General features: G+C 51.3%; 1 protein-coding gene across 7 annotated transcripts in view; it reads right to left on the bottom strand.

The window, feature by feature from the left end:
- rbms3 (RNA binding motif, single stranded interacting protein) overlaps positions 1–17697 on the bottom strand; it is a 172569-nt gene that overhangs the window by 112578 nt on the left and 42294 nt on the right. The window contains exon 1 of one of the 7 annotated variants that reach the window (XM_029167424.3): positions 9246–10642. The exons of 4 other annotated variants lie outside the window; for them this stretch is intronic. In XM_029167424.3, coding sequence (XP_029023257.1) covers positions 9246–9320 — 75 coding nt within the window. In that variant the 5' untranslated portion in view covers positions 9321–10642. Of the gene's footprint in view, positions 1–9245; positions 10643–17697 lie in introns of those variants that run through there. 2 more of the 7 variants (XM_055512687.1, XM_029167423.3) reach the window with 2 other exon arrangements.

The following is a 17697-nucleotide window of genomic DNA, read 5'->3' as shown; positions in this document are numbered from 1 at the left end:
GACTAACGCGAAGCAGCAGACGATCCGACAAATCGAGACAAAAACTGCAAACAAGATGTTATGAGCTAATTTAAAGAGACGGGAGGGACAAAGAGCTAAGAGTCGCTGTATAGAGCTGTTTCTAAAAGGCTCTTTGATAGTTAAAGCACTAAAACATTCATTTACGTTCATGTCTATTTGTTTAATCCCACGTTATTCATTTAGACGTTAATTACCCAGTGCGGAAAACTAAGGAAACAAGACCTGACTCGCGCTGAGCCACAGTGTTATTTCAAAGCGCCGCACGGCCGTTTATTACTGTACGGTTCCACCGTGGTGGACGCAGATATGTCTGAGCAGCCGGGCGAGCGTCCACGTCCTGCGGGTGATGTGTGAGCGATACGGGGTTTTCATGTGACGGGGGGAGACTCGCTGGCTGGCAGCATCCGTCGGCCGGGGTGACCTCATGTGTTTGGCGCAGGGAATGCCTATCAGGTTTCCCTCTGTGCAGATTCCAGCCTGCTCTCCACACAACACCCGCCGCAGGACCCGGCCCCTGGAGGCATGCGAGCGAGCGCGTGTGTGTGCGTGTGTGTGTGCGTGTGTGCGTGTTTGTGCAGGGATGTAGATAATTGCGTGCGTGTGTGTGTGTGAGAGCGAATGAGATAGGGAGGTAGAGATAAATTATAGGAGATGAATTATTCAGCTCAACTATGGCTGACAGGGAGGCGGAAAGTGAAAGAGACTACGGGAGGGTGAGCTGTGTGTCAGGCCCCTCCAGCGAACTCGGTGAACTACACAGGGCTCCCACCCTTCCTCACATAGAGCCCCTCCTCCTTCCTTAATGATAAACGTCCTGCGCGCTCATGTTTCCTCTCAGCCTGTTATGCATGCACATGACAATGTGGGTCACTGTGCATGTTGGGGATGGTGAACCCCCCCTGAGCAGAGCAGCGTCATGCTCACATACTGTGTAACAGTATGGGAAGAAACTTTGTCCCACAATGTCGAGTCTTGGAATTGTGACGAACAATAATAATTTGTTTTTCGCTAAAAATGTGAAATAATGACTAATCCTGATGGTATCAAACTTTGACTAAAATCCAAGCCTGCCCACCGGATCCCTAAGGGGGGGTTCCGGTAGATGCTCTATTGTGGCCTCCTCTGACTCGCTGTCGAACAATGGGCAAGGTAAGCGCACGCTACTGGCAACTATCGCTATGGTAACAATGCAGCACACTTTGCCAGCAATCCTTTTAATAAGGCCTCAACAGGCTCGGTGGCTTCCACATTTCACAAATCACTGCGGCAAGTGCCATCCAGCCGCACCAGCAGAGAGACGCACGCTGGAAAGCCCCCCCACACCACCACCACCCCGCCTCACAAACACAGGTTAAACAGATGCGACATGCTGGTTAATGTCGTCACCCATCATCCGCGGGAGCCGGGCGAAGGGGCCAACCCGGACCCACGGACCTCTTCGGAACCGGGGGACAGGCGGCGCTTCCCAGAGGACGACCGCTGACGGTCACGCCGGGTCCGTGACGACGGATGTTAGCCCACCGCTGCCGCCGTGTTTATCCAGCGCTCGCGGGAGGGCGGGGTGATGTCAACGCAGTGATTAATTGCGAGCCCAAAGTGCTGAGGACACAGAATCTGCTCTGAATGGCGCCAACAGCTCCTACACGGGTTTATTGCTTTATCGGCTGAATCCTAATTTGACCCTTTTCCCTCCCCTCCCTCCGATAGTTACAGTGGAGCCGGAGCTTATGAGAAATACTCTGCAAGGTGCCACTGTGTTTAATTGCCTGATGTGAGGAATACCTACTGTATTTTGCACCGATGGCCTGAAAGAACGAGCATTTAGGAAAGAATTCGAGTGCCTGATGAAGATCTCTGAGGGTTGATACAGTATAAAATCCCCTATACAGCTTGATTCCCCCCAATATGTTGGGAGATACATAGCATATGGTGGTTACACAAGCATGCAGCTGTTGTTTTTTGGGGCTAGAGATAAATAATGGATACAAGTCTTCCACGGGGTACTCAAGACAGCTAATGAGAGAGAGAAAGCATTCAGGGAATTAGTAACTGTATTTCAAAGCCACAGTTTTCTAACATTTTCATAAGAGCCCAAGGACAAAAAAATACAAGGAAATGAAAACATCAGGATTCATCATCTGTAAAAGTACTCAAATGCTAACATTTGCATTTATTCACAACTTGCACTTGTAATATTGTGCATATTTTAATACAGACACAAAGTGCGATTTGTAGCTCTTAAATGCCTGTAAAAGCATTGATTCCTGATGCATTCCGTCTTTCGCGCACGCTCTCCGCGCTTCCCTTTCCTGCTGAAATGTGGGTGACTTAATAATTTAGGGGAAATGGAGAGAGAGAGAGCAGAGGCGGCGTTTGCCTTAGTGCAAAGCGTACGAGGAGGAAAACGACGCTTTGCATCAAACCCTCCGATAGCTTTGCCATTTTCAGGCATTCATTGGCTATAAACTGAACCCTGATGCTCTTTATGCGCGCGCAGGGGGCGTCTGAGAGGCAACATGATTAACTATTGAAAAGGAAGAGAACCGGCGTCCACATATCATAACGACATACTTCAATTCTCTCGCCAATGGCTGTAAATGTGCTACTAATTACAGCTGAAGAATACTGTAATATTCCAACTGGATCCCACCACGGGCTTCCTTCCGCTTCCTTCCTGCCTTCGCTCTGGCTCGGTTTGCTCTCCTGCAGAACCAAGCAATGGAAGGGTCCGCAAAAGGAGCCATTCGAGCAGAATCTAGGCTTGAGTCATTAAACTCAAATAAAGCCGGGCGAGGGCCTGTTTACTCTTGGTAATCCCCCGCTTGCTCGACAAGGCTTCGCAAGGTTCATCTGCCGCGCTAAATTGGTGCACGTATCCTTATTTGTATAGGAGCTCATTGTGGCTGGGTTAGAGGGGGGATCTGACAAGACTGGCAGCTATTCAAGCTCTCATGCCTATTTGCTTATCCTCATTCATGGCTGAATTGGCTTTTTACGGAGCCATTTCTGAAGCTGCGTGTGACACAGTGTGCGCGCCGAGGCCTCCCCTCGCCGGCAGCACCGGCGCAGCAGCGGCAGCCTCGGCGTGAGGTATGAGGCATGGCCACGCGGGCATTCGCATGGCTGCGGCCAGCGCGTTGGTGTCCGCGTCTGAATATCCAGGTGAAGACACCGGGTCACTGAATTGTGCAACCATAATGGAAATGAAATGCAAAGTGAGACGTCCACTGCCAAAATATTCCAACATCAGCACATGGAGAAACACCCTAAGAATAAGATTATTAATACTGGACTGTGTAGAAGAGACATAGTCTGTTTTGTGTCCACCCCATAATACGCTCATGATTACCATGTGGTTAGCATATTAAATGAACTCTAGTGGTGGTGTGACTGTGGCGAGGACGACCTCCTCCAGGAAGGTGAAGAGGTAACTCTGCCGCAGCAGGATCCCGTGGCGTGCTGCTCCTCCAGGAACGCGCAGCAGCCACTCGTTAAAAATGCAAGAGCAATTACCCCGAGTCAGTCTGAGTCAGTGAACGCCAGCGGGCCGAGCCGCCGCCTCCTCCGCCTCCTCCTGACCCCGAGTATTCTCCATGCGGCCCGCCGAGCCAGAAGCGGGGCACACGGCGGGAGTTTCGGTTACATCAGGACAACAAAAGCCATTCTCTGCCTGACTGCCTGTCTGCCTGCCTGTCTGCCTGACTGCCTGTCTGCCTATCTGCCTGCCTGTCTGTCTGCCTGTCTGCCTGTTGCCTTTCTGTCTGACTGCATGTCTGCCTGTCTGTCTGTTGCCTGTCTGTTTGCCTGCCTGTCTGTCTACCTGACTGCCTGCCTGTCTGTCTGTCTGTCTGCCTGTCTGTCTGACTGTCTATCTGCCGGTCTGACTGCCTGTCTGTCTTCCTGCCTGTCTGCCTGTTGCCTTCTGTCTGACTGCATGTCTGCCTGTCTGTCTGTTGCCTGTCTGTTTGCCTGCCTGTCTGTCTACCTGACTGCCTGCCTGTCTGTCTGCCTGTCTGTCTGTCTGCCTGTCTGTCTGACTGTCTATCTGCCGGTCTCACTGCCTGTCTGTCTTCCTGCCTGTCTGCCTGTTGCCTTCTGTCTGACTGCATGACTGCCTGTCTGTCTGTCTATCTGCCTGTCTGTTTGCCCGTCTCCCACCGAACCGCAGCCTGCAGCTCATCCTCTGCACGTTTACCCTCACTACAAACATCGGGATATCTGACTTTCAACAAGATTGTAATTCAGGCATATTTGGCAGTAATTACATTTAAAAAGTGTCCTGCATGCCTCTGTTTGCTCTTTATTCTCATTCTAGGAATACAGGAAAATATCATAAACGATACTGACCCTCACACTGAGAGGATCATGTATTATTCACATAACAGATGTATTACTGAGCAGCAACATAAACCAACTAATGCTTCAACAAATTACTTATATATTGTGCAACCAGTTTGATCATTTCAAAGCATGTTCCCTCGAATGCATTCCAACTGCTCTATAATGCACTCTTCTGTTTGTTAATATCATTTAAAGGAGTCCACACAGGATGTGACTTTCCAGCCACTAATGTCATCCTGCACAGATGGCAGGACACCATGCCCAGCGCACAGCGGGGGGTCCCGGAAATAGAGGAAGTGACAAGCAACGGCGGTGAAGGATGGCGGCGAGCGGCGCGATATGAAAGGGAGTTTAAAGATGAAGGGGCGGCTTGGCAAGAACAGGAGCAAGAAGAAGTGGCCTGAGCCAAAGCGAGCGGGACACCTAAACAGGCGAAGATGAAAGGGGCCAAACCCTGGCTCCGCGGCGCCCGCGGTGTCCGAACGGGAGCCGGAAAATAGAGCGTGGAAACAGCGGAGGGCCTCGGCGGAGCGGCGGGCGCACAACAAAACCCAACAAAAGGAGGCCTTTGTCTGGTGGTTGGCCCTTAGTGTGGCAGCAACACTTGATGTGAATACACAGTTATGTCTCATCACTGGAAGAAAGCTGTTAGTTACAAATTTAACTCAGAGACTGATGCGACTGGATGAGCCGCACACACATAGGCTCCTCACAGCGGGACCTTTAAAGGCCGGTGGGGATCGACGTCTTAATCCAGGCTTTCGGGTAGAAGGAAACTGCCCCCCCCATGCCCATTTCAGCACACAGGTAGGAGTCCCTCCGTCCCGGCTCAGGCTGGGGACGCCTGTTACCTCCAGATGGTCGGGGAAGGAGAGTTCAGGCGCGAGACTCCCCGGGGCCAGAACTCTGCCGCCGAGCGCATCATTTTATATTTGAGGCATTTATCTTCGCTCGCTCTCGCAGCGACCTCCGGTGAGCGAGCGGGCACTTTGTTCCGCGCCTTGCTCAAGGACGCCCCCGACACAACGCGGGGCCGGCGTGGAGGGGAGAAATACGGCGGCGGCTCGGAGGCCTTCGCTCCTTTGCCAGGCCGCGTTCACAACCGGCGCCCGTTTCCCCACTCGCCCCCCGTCTGCTCGTAAACCAGCGACATGCACCGCTCGTACATTTACTGAAAAGCTCATGCAGAGCCCCCCTCCTCCCACCAGCAGATACTCGACCTATAGAACCTATAGAGAAAGAGCTCCCTCTCCCATTTCCTCTTCCCTGTTTTTTGTTCTTGGATGGAAATGGACACCGATGCGGAGAGAGTGAAGTGGATGCGGCGGCGGCCGGGTTTCAGCATCCTGCTCTGCAGCTCATGATGGGCCACGGGAAGCGATAATGCACAGACGCCCGGCCCTGCGTGTGCGTGTGCATGTGTGTGTGCATTTGTGTGTGCGTGTGAACGGAGTTGTCTGTCTGAGGGATTATATTTCTGGATAAAGCCGCTGGCGCAGCCGGATAAAAACGCGAGGTATTAGTTGATTAATGATCGAGAGGCGGCCTGACCATGTGAGGTGAATGATTGGGAAAACAGAAAGCTGCATAGATCTCAGGCTAAAAAGCCTGATTTACAGGCAGGACGGGCGGCGTGTTGTCTTGACCGTTCAGTCGTGAGGTACGTATCAAGAATTACAAGCAGGGAAATGAGTTATACGCTCTTGTCTTAATGCTAATAGGAACATATCGTCCTGGGCTCAAAATAGGTCTGAGCTTTAGTAAATGTAATATGAGAAGTATAGTTTTCCATCCCTAAAAGCCCTTGATAAACTCTTCAAAGCAAATCCACATGAGCGGAGACAGAGGACTAAGCTGCAAGCTTTCAGTTTCATGCCGCTGATAACTGATGTAATGAAAGCGTTTGGAAATGGCTCCTTTTTGTTCTGCCTTCAGTTTTGCTTGCTCCCCGTGTCTATGTATATCTGTCTGCCTCTTGTTGTCGCGTTTTCCTCTGTCACGGCATTAAAGGAGGATTTAGATTGCCGTGTTGTTGGTTTTTTTTTTTTTTTCCTGCAGCACAATGGATCACCCCCGCACAGTGTAACCAAACCCCTTCCTTGCTTTTTAACTGGCCCCTCCCTACAAATAGCGTACGTCCCTTCATCGCTTCCTCCATTTATGACAATGAGGGTAGGAGCAGGCCCACATCCCTCAAAGGCTCCACTGACAGGTGTTTACCTAAGGTCAGGGACATTAACCTCAATCTGCCCTTCTCAGCCTCTCATGCTCTGTACTTATTATACAGTACTAACTAAAACACAGAAACCCCCCCCCACACACACACACAGACAAACCTACATACAAGTTTTGAGCAGGAAGTAAAACCAAATACATACAAAACATAACTCAAATTCTCAGTGGTCAGAGAGATGTGTGCATAATAATGAAACAGAGAAGCTAACGGGCCCCTAATGCACACATTCCAGGGAAATTCACATTCTTTCCTAAGCACCGACATAAAAAGACAATTGATCCGTGCGCAGTAATTGTCCTTGTGGACGAGGGGAGGGGCCGGCTGTGATCTCTCCCGTTTAGGATGCGCGTCTATTAGCGGCCATTAGAGCCGGAAGCGGACCGGGAAACGTCAGGCTCGCATCGAAGCTTCGACGGACGGCTCAGCTCGGGGACGGACAGAAACGGGGTCTGTAAAGGGTCCTCTCATCAAAGCAGCATCCTGCCAGCAGCCCCCCCCCCCCCCACACACACACACACAAATCCTCCCTCAGGAATCAATAATTCAGCTAAAGAGAAGCACACGCTACGCCCCGCTGCACTAATCAATACAAAGCCAAATGTTATTGTTTCATTTCATTCGGTGACTTTCACATTTTAATCTGGGCCGACGCGCACATGCCGCTCGGTATCAAATTCAAATGTAGCGCAGGTAGTGTGTGTGTGTGGGGGGGGGGGGGGGGGACGCCACAGCAGCCATTATGACAATGTTTAGCTCCTATTTTATACAATAAAGTCCTCAGCTGTAACCAAGCACAGATGCTCTATAAATTTTCTATGCACAGAATCTCAAATATGTGTCATAAAATGGAGGCGAGAGAGGGAGAACGGCAGCACTTTGGTATGAGTTACGCCCCCAAGCCCTCCCTCCCCCTACATGATATTTATGCCCCCAACCCACATCCCTGGGGAGAGTGAGGCCATGCTAGAAGTATGCGCTGATGAATATGCATAGAAATACCTGTGTGATCTGAGACAGATTGCCCAGGTCTGAGCGCCAAAAGAGGCAATCTGGGCGCGAGCGCGGCCGGAGTGAGGACCCGGCCAAGGCCCTTCTCCCCCCGGCCTAATCAAGCTATCAATGATCATTAACCAGAGCATGGCCAGGTCTGCTGGGCCCTCGTGCCCCCCCCCTCCATCAGCCGAGGACGCCGCCTGCGCTAACTAACCACGGAAATGACCACGAGTGCCGTCTCCTGATTCGGAAGTGGAACGGGACGCGGCGGCTCCGGTTCCAACGCCACAGGACCGGATCGGCGGCTGACCTTGGGAGCGCTGCTGCAACAGAGCGAGGGGGCGGGACGCGAGGGGGGGGGGCACGCTGACTGAGAGGGGGCCCTGCTATGAGCAAAACCGAGATATGAGGAGAGGGGAGGAGAGAGAGGGGGGTGATTGAAGGAGGGGGGGGGGCCATATGGCAGCAGCACAAATGTATTAAACTATAAATCAGAGGGGGGAGCGAGTGGACGGCCAGGTGGGGCGGCTCCTAATTCAGCATCACATGGAGATCTATGAAAAATATCACGCATTTTACCTTCAAAATAAGTGCAATATTCAACTCAGCGCTTAATGTCTGTCTCTGTCGCTGTATTTAGTGGCTCTTCAGTGACCAGCTCAAACTTCAGCAGCCTCTTCAATCGCGCCTTTGCATCACACACCCGCAATAATGGGCAGGAATTAGTGTTGCCCGTTCGGTGGGGAAATCAAAGAGAGTAATCCCCAGAAGGCGTCCATTTTAATCCCCTGATGATGTGTGGGTAGCGTGTCCTGGCAGCGAGCAGGGCCCGGTTCTGGGCCTCCGTCCCAGAGGCGCTGATGCGTGTTCTGGCCGCGCTCGCGCCCGGTGCGTTTCAGTCGGCGAGAGGGGTTCACAGCCTGTTTGTTCCCCACTGTGGCCGGCAACAATGCGGGATCTGCGCTGCTCAGTGGATTAACAACTTCATAATTAGGTGCCGTTTTTTTCTTTTCTTTTTTGCCTCTTTAGAAAAGCCGCACTCGAGCTTTTAACAACGACCCGCACTCGACTCGCAAACGCTTAATTAGGAAATTCAATTTAGATCACAATTCTGCCGTTGGTTTACAGAGTAAGAGCAGGAGAACAGCTGCTGGTTGTTCTGATTAACACAACTTCAGACATACTTTAAACGCTTAAGACCATCGTGCATGTTGTAACGCTGCAGCGTGTATAATGTAAACCAGTGCCACCAGTTTGGAGGCAACTGGACAACTTCCAGTAACAGTCCAGTCAGGCGGGTTAGACCGACAGTAGCCTATTGCCTCCAGCCTTGATCTCTGATCCCACATCCTTCACTCTGAATTACACACACACACACAGACACACACAGACACACACACACACACACACACACACACACACACACACACACACACACACACACACACACACACACCGACAAAGACATCTAGACTCCACTGGGGTACTTGCCATCTGAAACCATCACAGCCAAGGCCAGCTATCCATCAAATCCCATCTCCACTCATGGATGAGAGGAGGATAATGGGGGGGGGTGAGAAAGGGCAGTAAGGGAGACAGGACAGCGGAGCAGGAGGAGGATGAGTGATGCAAGGAGCGTAGAGGAGCAGCGTACCTTGGTCTGGAGATAGTGGGGGTAGTAGTAGGTGTACTGAGGGTACATTGGCTGCTGCTCCAATCGCTTGCCCATGTAGCTGGAATCCTTAGCACTGAGGCAGGGAATGGTGACACGGGGGCGGGAGCTGCCAAGTAGCTAGCGGCGGGGTTGACGGTGCGATTCCGGTCCTCCGGGGGGAAGGCAGGCTCCGCGTGCCGGACAGTGGCTGGGTGACGGCTTCGCCTGTGACGCTACCGGGGCACGCGCTCGCTCGCTCGCTCGCTCGGTCTCTCGCCGCCGGATCAATGGGAATATTTATCCACGAGGCGCTGGAGCCGAGAGCTCGACGAGGGCTGAGGTAGAGGAGGAAGCCCGGGGAGACGGCGCGAGGCGCAGGTGGCGGGAGCGGTGGCAGTCCGGTGAAGGTTGGAAAAATGGGAGAGGAAGAGGAGGAGGAGAAGAGGATGGCGAGGAAAATGGGAGAGGACGCAGCGGTTCACTTCTCTGTTTTAGCTGTTTCACTCCAGTCTTGCCGGGGCTTTAATCTGCGCCTCTCGCGCTGTGAATGTGACTCTCTCTCTCTCGCTCGCTCCCTCGCGCGCTCCTTCCCTCTCTCTCTCTCTCTCTCTCACACACACACACACACACACACACACACGCGCGCGCTCCCTCTTCTCCGGAGTGTGACCCGACGGTGGCTGCGCACTGTCCTGTCTGACGGAGGGGGCAGATATTCCTCGCACGCGCACTTTTTTGGGGGCGCACGCGGGGCGGAGATCGGAGCGCGGACGCGGAGCGCGACCTCGGTCCGCAGCCGCGCAGCAGCAGGAGCGGAGACGCCGCAGACGAGGGAAGGCTCCTAGTTAATAGATGGAGCGGCGGACATGTGCATTGGAAATATCCACCGGTCGGTTAGTCAATCCACGGGGCTCCAGCTGGAAGGTGGGAGAAGCGGGAAAAAATAGCAGTTACCGCGTCCCAAGTGTGCAGCAAAGAAAGAGACCGCGATCCTTCTTGTTTGTGCGCGTGTAAAACGTGTTCCTTGTATTTTCCCCGTGGTTCTCTCACTCCTCTGAGCAGCCTGCCTTGTTCTGGTTCCGTCTGTCACACACACAGTTGCTCTCTCTCTCTCGTGCGCTTTCTCCGTCGCTGCCCCTCTCTCTCTCTCTCTCTCTCTCTCTCTCTCTCTTTCTCTCGCTCGCGCTCTCTCTCTCTCTCTCTCTCTCTCGCTCGCGCTCTCTCCACGCTGACAGGGCGGTTAAAGGGGGATCGTCCGAGGCTGCGAGCAGAGCGGACTGCCTCCTCCTTGCTCAGCCCGGCGTCTCGAGCGGCTCTGTGCGAGAGAAGAGACGAACTCAGACACACGCCGGCAGGCTGCAGCGTTTCTACAAGCAGGGAGAACGCAGGAAAGAGGAGGAGAGGGCTGGGGACGGGAGGAGGACAGCGGCGGCGCGGGCGGCCCCCTACCGGCCGCAGGCGGTACTACGGCCTGGAACACGCTGTCCTCACGCAAACGCGTTCGCTTTAAAACAAGGCTGCCGTGAAAATAAAATAGAAACATGCTAAATGTTTAAGGTGAAATCCACTATTTCCCCTTTTAACCTTACAAGTGATGCGTTTGCATGTTTTTACCACTTTAAATACGTCCTGTTTGTCTGTTACACAACTGCAGGCTCACTAGAAGGAGAGTCAGTCACTGGGTAACATCAAAAGATGACAATAGAGGAACTAATGGTTCTGACCGAGCGTAACCGTGACCAAAAACATTATAAGAATGTCTCGCTGGAAAGTCCCACATCCTCTTCATCATCCACACACACACACACACACACACACACACACACACACACACACGCACACACACACACACACACACACACACACACACACACACACACACACACACACACACACACACTGACCTGAAGTCCTTCAGGGCATCTCAGTGACGCCGGGCCACAAGTTCAGGAGCCTCATTTTTCACCCAATTAGCAAATCAACTTGGTTTTCATTGAAATTATGTGCCCCGAATTCTGCAGCCAAAAGCTACAGCATGAAATTACACGACTGAGAACTATTAGATTTTGGCAGTTTCCACATGTGTAATCAGAAACGACATTAGAGTCCGTTTGATCTGTTACACATGTGAATCGATAATTACCTTTCTGTGCTAATTGATGGCAGGAGCATTAAGTAATGACATTTTTTATTTAAAAAAGACGCCATAGATGTTGATTTCTGCCAGTTTGTTTCCAGAATTTTAAACACACAATGTGCTCCAAATGCCACATGCTTGTGATGAGAGTTATGGATCTAAACAGGGCCGGTGCATAAGAACAGGCCAAATCAATACGAGCAGAAGAATCCCAGGGACCAAAACAAAGCACAGAGGGAAAGGGCAGAGTTTTGCAGACATAGTGAGGAAAACATATAATTATCAGATAGGCCACTTTTATCTGCAGGACAGGCATGAGGCTGATATCGATCGTGGATTACCAGATTAACAGCCCTCTGGATCAACCAGACACATAAACTCTGAGCATCGTGGGGAAAGGCAGAAAGTAGAGAACAAAGACGGACAGACAAACAAAGTCCATCAGCAACAGAGGAGACGTTACAGAGGGAGAAGAAGATAAGACTCACGGGGAGACAGAGCCTGAAAGAGGCACAGAGGCAGAGAGGGTCCATGCGCCTTTACACCACTGAGCGGCCACATAAAGTTATCACTGCGCTGCACAGATAAGGCTCAACATTCAGATTTCAGAAACAAACAGCCGGGGTTCCATCCACCCGCATTCTTTGTTTGTTAGGCTCTTTTAGCGCACGGCTAATCACAATCTCAAAATATACATTAATAGATTAATATATGATGGAAATAGGTCAAATTTGCTACGTTTATGGCAGCAACTGAACCTTTTTTTCTTAAATCTATTTAAATGAGTCCCTTGGAAACACGGAGGGGTTCGATTACAAAGGCGCCGGTCAGGCTGAGCCATTAATATTAATCGGTCAAACCATTAAGAATTAAGAGTCGGGAATGGAGACTTGACTCTTGTAACTAAAGACCTTGACCCGTGGCCCCGCATCAGAAGTCGACCTTAAAAGAGCCGGCGCACACAAGCCTCCAGCCTTTACCCACGACTGGACCAACGGCCGTTTATAGAAGCCAAGTCGCGACTCGAGAGCAGCGATACGCGTTGTGTATAAATACGCGCTGGCACCGCGTCTCTTTCCGGGGACGAAGGCCTTGTGTATGTTTCGCGCTGGTGGTAATGGAGGAGTCTGGTCAGACTCAGCGACGCTGACGTCACGTCACTTTCCGTTCTCCTCTCAGTCCCGCACCATCTCCACGCCTGTGGATCGACTCCGACCATTTTCAGAGATGAATCCAACAGGTTTTCAATGGGCTGCAACACCTTTCCTCCACCGTCTCTGAGCAGTGAGCGGGAACCGATCCGATTTGTCCCAAAGAAGCTGAGACTGCGCCTCTCTGCGGTTCTGATCATTTCACCTGGTACCGGGTCGAGAACCAGCGATCTTCACCTGGCGCTCGCTGGTTCTGGGCCTAAATCAGAGCACGAGGTTGTACGACTCCACCGAAGGTGTTCAGTAATTACGATTCAGCTTCACAGGAGGAGAAAAAAAGGTGCAGGTGCAGTAATAGAAACCCTCAGCGTGATCACAGCTTGTCCTCTGGTCGGAACCAGAGCAGTTCAAAGGAGTGCTAGGGAATTCTGTCTATTTAGCTTTTATTTCACCATATCAGTCGATTTTTCCACTCGGCAAATTTGCTCCGCTGTAAAAGCAAGCTTTATTTAAAAGGTATTTAACCTCCATGGAGATATTAGTTTCCTGAAGAGGCACTAAAAGAGCAGCCCTTTCATTTATCGACCGCTCTGATAACACCAGGAACTGTACAGTAATAATGTCCTGGATGTATATTTAAGAGAGAGGATGATTGAGGGAAACTAGAACCACCTGAAAGAAGACAAAAGCAGCCGAGGGCCGACACACTGTTCCCATCAAAAAAAGAATTCCTAGAAAGTCCACAAACATCTCGCCTCGCTGCCCCCCCCCTCCCCCCGCTGCAGAGACCAACAAGGCATCGCTCCCCGCGGTTTGCTGGAGGGTCGTGTTGTAGGTGTTTCCCAGAAACGTCCAGATAGGCGCGACTGGAAGAAAGGGCTGGCGCGGCGCCAAGGGGAGCGGCGGAGGAGGAGGTGGAGGAGGTGGAGGGTTTGGGGTTTTGGCAGTGGCCGCGCTGGAGAGTCCCGAGGAACAGAACATCCCACAGGTTTTATGCAACACAAGTGGAGGAGACAGAACAGTTTCAACCAGCGACATGTCTGCAGGACGCCTGTAATCACCCATGTCTGCATTTACAAAGGCCATCGCTTCCCCTCAGATCATTTTATTACAGTAATCTGAGAAAACATGACTAAACACTGGCGATCATGACTATTAGGAACAGACAGACTTGTACTGGGCTTGTACGAAACCGCCGCGCAGTCTGAAGCTGTGTTTTTCATTAACAATAATCTAATTCGGCCGAACGTGAAGACAAGCTAGAAGGCAGCTGTAAAAATACGGAGATAGACTTCAAATGTCACTTTTACAAGGTCTACAAGAAAACCGCAGATTTTACCAGACTTGAGAGGAAACGTGGCGTGGCCCACGGACCGAGAGCGAGGACGGGCAACCTCTGATGTGGCTCCAGCGAGCGGCTTGAAGTTCACCTCTGCATCGTCACAACGAAGTCAGCGCGCGATTAGCGAAATGTGAAATCACAGCGGCAATTATATCCTTGATACGATGGCACGTTTCCTAACGCACCGCCGCACGCTTCCTGAAAGTGTGACTCCGGACCCCCGGCCCCGCACCCAGACATTTGATAAACACCAGGCAGATTTCCAGTGAGTCATTAGCTTCCATCACAACACAGAGGAGAGCAATGTGAGCCTAATGGGGAGGAAATATGAGACTAGACGTGCATGAGTAAAAATGACTCACTGCACCCAACAAGGGACATGCAATAGACCTAGAAGAGTTAATTGCATTCGCTTCCTAGATGTCTCTTCCCAATGTGAAATGTATATACAAGTAATGTCGACAGTCTCATTTCCTGATTCGGAGAAAACCGCTGTTACAAATGATTCTGTACTTGGAAGAGAGGCCCACAGTGTGTGTGTGTGTGTGTGTGTGTGTGTGTGTGTGTGTGTGTGTGTGCGTGTGTGTGTGTGTGTGTGTGCGTGTGCTTTTCCCCTACATGTGAGATCATCTGTGTGTTTTTGTTGGGGGGCTGCGTCCTCGGGTCAGGTGGTCTACAGCTGTCACAGCTCCACATGTGCGCTGGCACGAGCGCAGCCAAGCAGCGCTTGGCTCCGTTTGTCTCCGAAGCGTTCGGAGGAAGCTCCGATCGCGAGGAGGTTCAAGGTGGGTCCGACAGCGAAGGTGAAAGCTCGTCGGCGGAGCCCAGAGATCAGGCTTCCCGCGAGGCCTCGCGATAACCCCAATATACTGTAAGAGAGCCCGTCAGGACTGAGCGGCCGCATCCAGAAACATCAGGGAGGACGGATGCCAAGAAACAGGGAATAAGCTGCAACACAGGCAAGTGTGAGTTTAAACAATCAAACACATGTATAAGACAGGTCGCACAAAGCAATCTATCAAAGCTCACACTTAGACATGTGCATTTTGTTTAATTCACCGTGTTGATGTCCTAAATAGATTCAAGGGCAACGTCATTCTTTTTCGTTTTATGCCTCTTTTTCTACTGAGTAGAGACATAAAAATCTGTATGAAGAGGATGGTGCTCGTACACTGGACTGTGTGTGTGATAACTGGTCTTCATGGGCCAAGACGTCACAGGCGCGAAGGCTGAGTGAAATAGAGGAGCAATAGCCAAAGGTGCTGAAGGTTCTGCCCACAGCGGATGGAGATTGGAGATTGGGGAAAGAGTTATGGTCCCCCGGAACGGATCCATACAGGCCCACGAAGCGCCGCGCTGCCTGCAATTGAGCGGGATGGGATGGGAGGACAGCAGCGATGTTTTAAAGCACTGCTAAGCCATCGTGGAATGAAGTGAAATGACCACATGTCACACAGCGATGAGAAGTGAGAGGGAGAAAGAGTGCAGGGAGTGCGGAGAGAGAGAAAACAGAGTGTGTCGTTCTAAGAGGAATATTTCAGGGAGGTAAATGGAGCAGAACTCCATTCCAGCTCCTCTCTTAACCTCCCCCGGTGTCTCATCCTCTGCATGCAAAGCATGAAGCCCAGGAGACAAAGAAAACAGAGAGAAAGTGAGCCGAGGAGACAAGCTGCAGGACAAAGTAACAGCGAATTAATAGACAAGACGCTTTGCTCATGCATTTGTTTGAGTGGAACAGAAAACACACAGGAGCGAAGGGAGAGCAGCAATTTGACCCGTGTTCTTTAGAAAAAGGCCTCAGACATATTGATTTGTTAAATCAACTACTGCAGCTTCTTTTAATTGATTAATAACTAATGTTAATCAGGACACGGCAGCGATGGTTCGACTCTGGCTTCCACAGAACAGAGTGTTTAGCGCCAGCGGCGGGAGGAGGCGGAGCCTGATACGTGGGGGCTGTGGCCCAGATGCTTCGTGGCCCCTGTCCTGTTAAACTGTATTATTTTATCACGGCGAGGACACGCGACCTGGTGTGTCTTTTCCCCGCGTGTGGCTTGACAGATCAACCCCCCCCCCCCCAAACAAAGCTCGCTCAACCGCCGCGTCTCTGCTGCCAGAACAACACGCAGTGGAACTATCGGGAACGGCACCGCCGCTGGACAAATCGAAACCCGCCCCGGCAGCTTAGCTCTTCGCCCGGGCTGAGACCCGCCACAGTAGCAGAACCACGCGTTCAGCTATTCCTCAGCTTCATATTCAATTTTCTGCCCGTTCTGTACGTTGATGTCCAGAGTGGGTGTTGCTGCAGCGCTCGCACAATACCAGTAGAAAACACTGTTATTGTGTGAGCCAAAGCAGCAGAGGAGCAGCGTGAAGTCCGGCTTTTCCAATAAAAAGCATCCGTGTGATAAATCATAAATGTCATAATTACAAAGTCAATGTTTTTATACCTTCTTTAAGGGACTTTCCTATTTCCTGTCTGGGTCGTCCCACTTCTCCTGGCACTGTCTCTAGTGTTCGTAGAAACACGTACGGATGGAAAGAGCCGCAGCATCTGCCTGATTTCGGCGCGGCGCCAACGCACATGTCCTTAACTTGATGCATGTCTAAATGGACTTTCCTGTGTGAAGGTGATTAATTCAATAAACCTCGCTCGGTCAATTAGAGTCGAGGGGCTCAGGAAGAGGTGGCCTGCAGGCAAACAGCTGGAATAACACAGGTTGCCTTTCAGTGTTTGGTCGTGTCACTCTGATACAGTCAAACGCAGCATCCTAAATGATTGATGCGATTTCAGGGAGGAGATTGAGACGATGGTACTTCACAGAAACAATGTGACGCTTACAGTAGCTTTTATCATATCCACAACCGCGTTCTGTGATGTACACGCCGGGCCTCATTGCAGGCAAAGGGAACTAATGAAGCGGTTAAATTGGACTCTCAGTGACTGATTAGACGCACATGAAGTCATTCACTACAGATGACGTCCTAAAAGAAACCATTACTCAGAAAACGGCACAAGATTAAACGAGCATGATGAAACTTGGTCATGAACTCGATCATGAGAAGGAGCCTGATAAATACTGGCAGGACATTCTTTGGTTAAGTGAAACCAAAATACATTTGGATCCGATGAGGTCCGGCCTGATTGGCGTGGACCTGGCGGCGCGTGAAACATAGAGGCAGAACCAGGTTCTGACCAAAACCCAACTTACTCCCTGAAACGTGGAAGTTAAAGCAGCACAAACCCTCTGAGGATGAATGCAAAGTCCCCACATAGTGTCTGAATGAAGCCAGAGTGGGAGGTTGTGTTCCTGTGTGTGCAGCCGTGGGCCTCAGACACCCCCCCCCCAAACGGTTCATGTTTGCCCATCACTCATGCCCATATTGCATGATTGCACTGAAGGACCAGCATAATCAGCCATAATACGTTACAGATGTTACGGGTGTTTTTAAAGCCAATGCTACAGCCCCAGGCAGCCATATATGAAAACCCATCTGTGCGAGGGCCGCGTGTGTCGGCGTATTCAAATCTGTACGCGCAGCTCGAGGCCCGTTCTGGACCGGGCTACGACGTGTTGAATTAAGGCCACATCTCCGGCTCAGGATGCGGGATTTATGTTCTGCTCTGTCCTGTCGTTGACTAATCAGCTGAGGCGCAAAAAGTAACAGGTGCAGCCCCGATTCTCCCGAAGAGCGACTCCGCATCCGCCGTTTGCCAAGAAACAGCCCTGCGCCGGCGGCGACGTGCAAATATGACGGTCCCCGTGATCCGAACAAGAGGCGACACCCATTTAAAAGCCGTGTAAGATCTGCCAGCACCCG

This window comes from Betta splendens, chromosome 11 (assembly GCF_900634795.4).
Source record: "Betta splendens chromosome 11, fBetSpl5.4, whole genome shotgun sequence".
Lineage (NCBI taxonomy): Eukaryota > Metazoa > Chordata > Actinopteri > Anabantiformes > Osphronemidae > Betta > Betta splendens.
The sequence above is the reverse complement of the archived record's forward strand: the minus strand, read 5'-3'. Positions and strand labels throughout refer to the sequence as shown.